This window comes from Merops nubicus, unplaced genomic scaffold (assembly GCF_000691845.1).
Source record: "Merops nubicus isolate BGI_N331 unplaced genomic scaffold, ASM69184v1 scaffold35502, whole genome shotgun sequence".
NCBI lineage: Eukaryota > Metazoa > Chordata > Aves > Coraciiformes > Meropidae > Merops > Merops nubicus.
Window position 1 is genome coordinate 3,781 of NW_008592430.1, and position 1,541 is coordinate 5,321.

Sequence of the window (1,541 nt, forward strand, 5' to 3'; positions counted from 1 at the left end):
GAGACCTGCTGGGGGCTGCCAGGACTGCCAGGGGCCTGCCAGAAACCTGGGGGGGACTTTGGAGCAGGAGCTGTTGGGACAGGACAAGGGGGGATGGTTGGAAACTCCAAGAGGGAGATTGAGACTGGAGAGGAGGAGGAAATTGTTGATTCTGGGGGTGTTGAGCCCCTGGCCCAGGCTGCCCAGAGAGGTGGTCTAGCTGCAGATGCTGCAGGGGGACTGGGGCTGGCAGAGGTTGGACTAGCTGACCTTTGATGGTCCCTTCTTACCCAAATCATTTCATGACTCCACGTTTATCCTTCCCCCCAAGCCTGGCTTCTCTGTTAAAAGGGGAATTTTGGAACTCAGGACCAAGGGCTTCTCTTGCATTGCCCGTTTTTTGGTTGGAACCTTGTGCCAAGCTCCTGTCCACCCCAAGACGAGCTCATCAGCCAGCAGCTCCCTAAAACATGACCAATACCCACCAGCCAAGCCAACCCCCAAGTGCCCCTCACCTGGTGGCTCCAGGTTTGACCCCCAGCATGTCCCAGCTGTCCTTGCTGTTGCGGATCCTGCGGATGGCATCTGCCTGCTCCCTGGTGAAGCCCACCCCCAGGCTGGAGGGGGGTCTCTTCCCCCCATTGTCACACAGGTCGATGATGGCCGAGTAGAAGGTCTGCAGACACAGGGAGGAGGAGGGAGGAGTGGTCCCCAAAGCTTGTGGCACAGCAGCCCCCTGAGGAACCACCCCCTGACTCACGAGGGAGCCTCTGGAGAAGTGCTCAGTGTTCCCTCCCTGCTGTCTGGGTCATGGGGGGGATGAGTGATCACAATTTTGGGGGATCCAGGCCCTGTAAGGACCACGGGGCAGAGTGAGGAGGTGGCCAAGCCTCATGTTGATCTCAGAGCCACTTCAGGTCAGGGCTAGTCCTGAACAGCAGCTCTGCTTCGTGGTGCCAGTGCAGTGAGAGGTCTCCTCAGCTCAGAGTAGTGGAGTGCTCAGGCCAGAGCAGGGCTGGGGGCAACTGCCCCAGAGCAAAGCAGGTTTCTCAGGGAGATGGTTTGTTGAGGAGACACCTCTGGGACAGAGGGTCAACAGGTTTGTGGAATCCAGGCAGCTAATTTCATGGGGGGCATGAAGAAATGTGGCCAGCAGGTCAAGAGAGGTTCTCCTCCCATTCTACTGTGCCCCAGGGAGGCCAACTCTGCAGTTCTGGGCTGTCCAGTTCCAGAGAGACCAGGAGCTACTGGAGAGAGTCCAGCAGAGGCTGGGAAGCTGCTGAGGGGCTGGAGCATCTCTGTGCCAGGCCAGGCTGAGAGCCCTGGGGCTGCTGAGCTGGAGCAGAGAAGCCTCAGAGGGGATCTGAGCAGTGCTGAGCAAGAGCTAAAGGGCCCCGGGGGGCAAGAGGCTGGGGCCAGACTCTGCTCAGTGGTGCCAGGGACAGGACAAGGGGCAACGGGCACCAACTGGAACCCAGGAGGTGCCACCTGAGCAGGAGGAGAAACTTCTCTGCTGGGAGGGTGGCAGAGCCTGGCCCAGGCTGCCCAGAGAGGCTGTGGAG

At 59.8% G+C, this 1,541-nt stretch overlaps 1 protein-coding gene across 1 annotated transcript in view; it reads right to left on the bottom strand.

Moving 5' to 3' along the window:
* Window positions 1–1,541, bottom strand: part of DNAJC27 (DnaJ (Hsp40) homolog, subfamily C, member 27) — a gene marked incomplete at its 5' end in the record, with an annotated part of 5,396 nt that overhangs the window by 1,533 nt on the left and 2,322 nt on the right. The window contains one exon of the mRNA XM_008935132.1: window positions 495–655. Coding sequence (XP_008933380.1) covers window positions 495–655 — 161 coding nt within the window. The remainder of the gene's footprint in view (window positions 1–494; window positions 656–1,541) is intronic.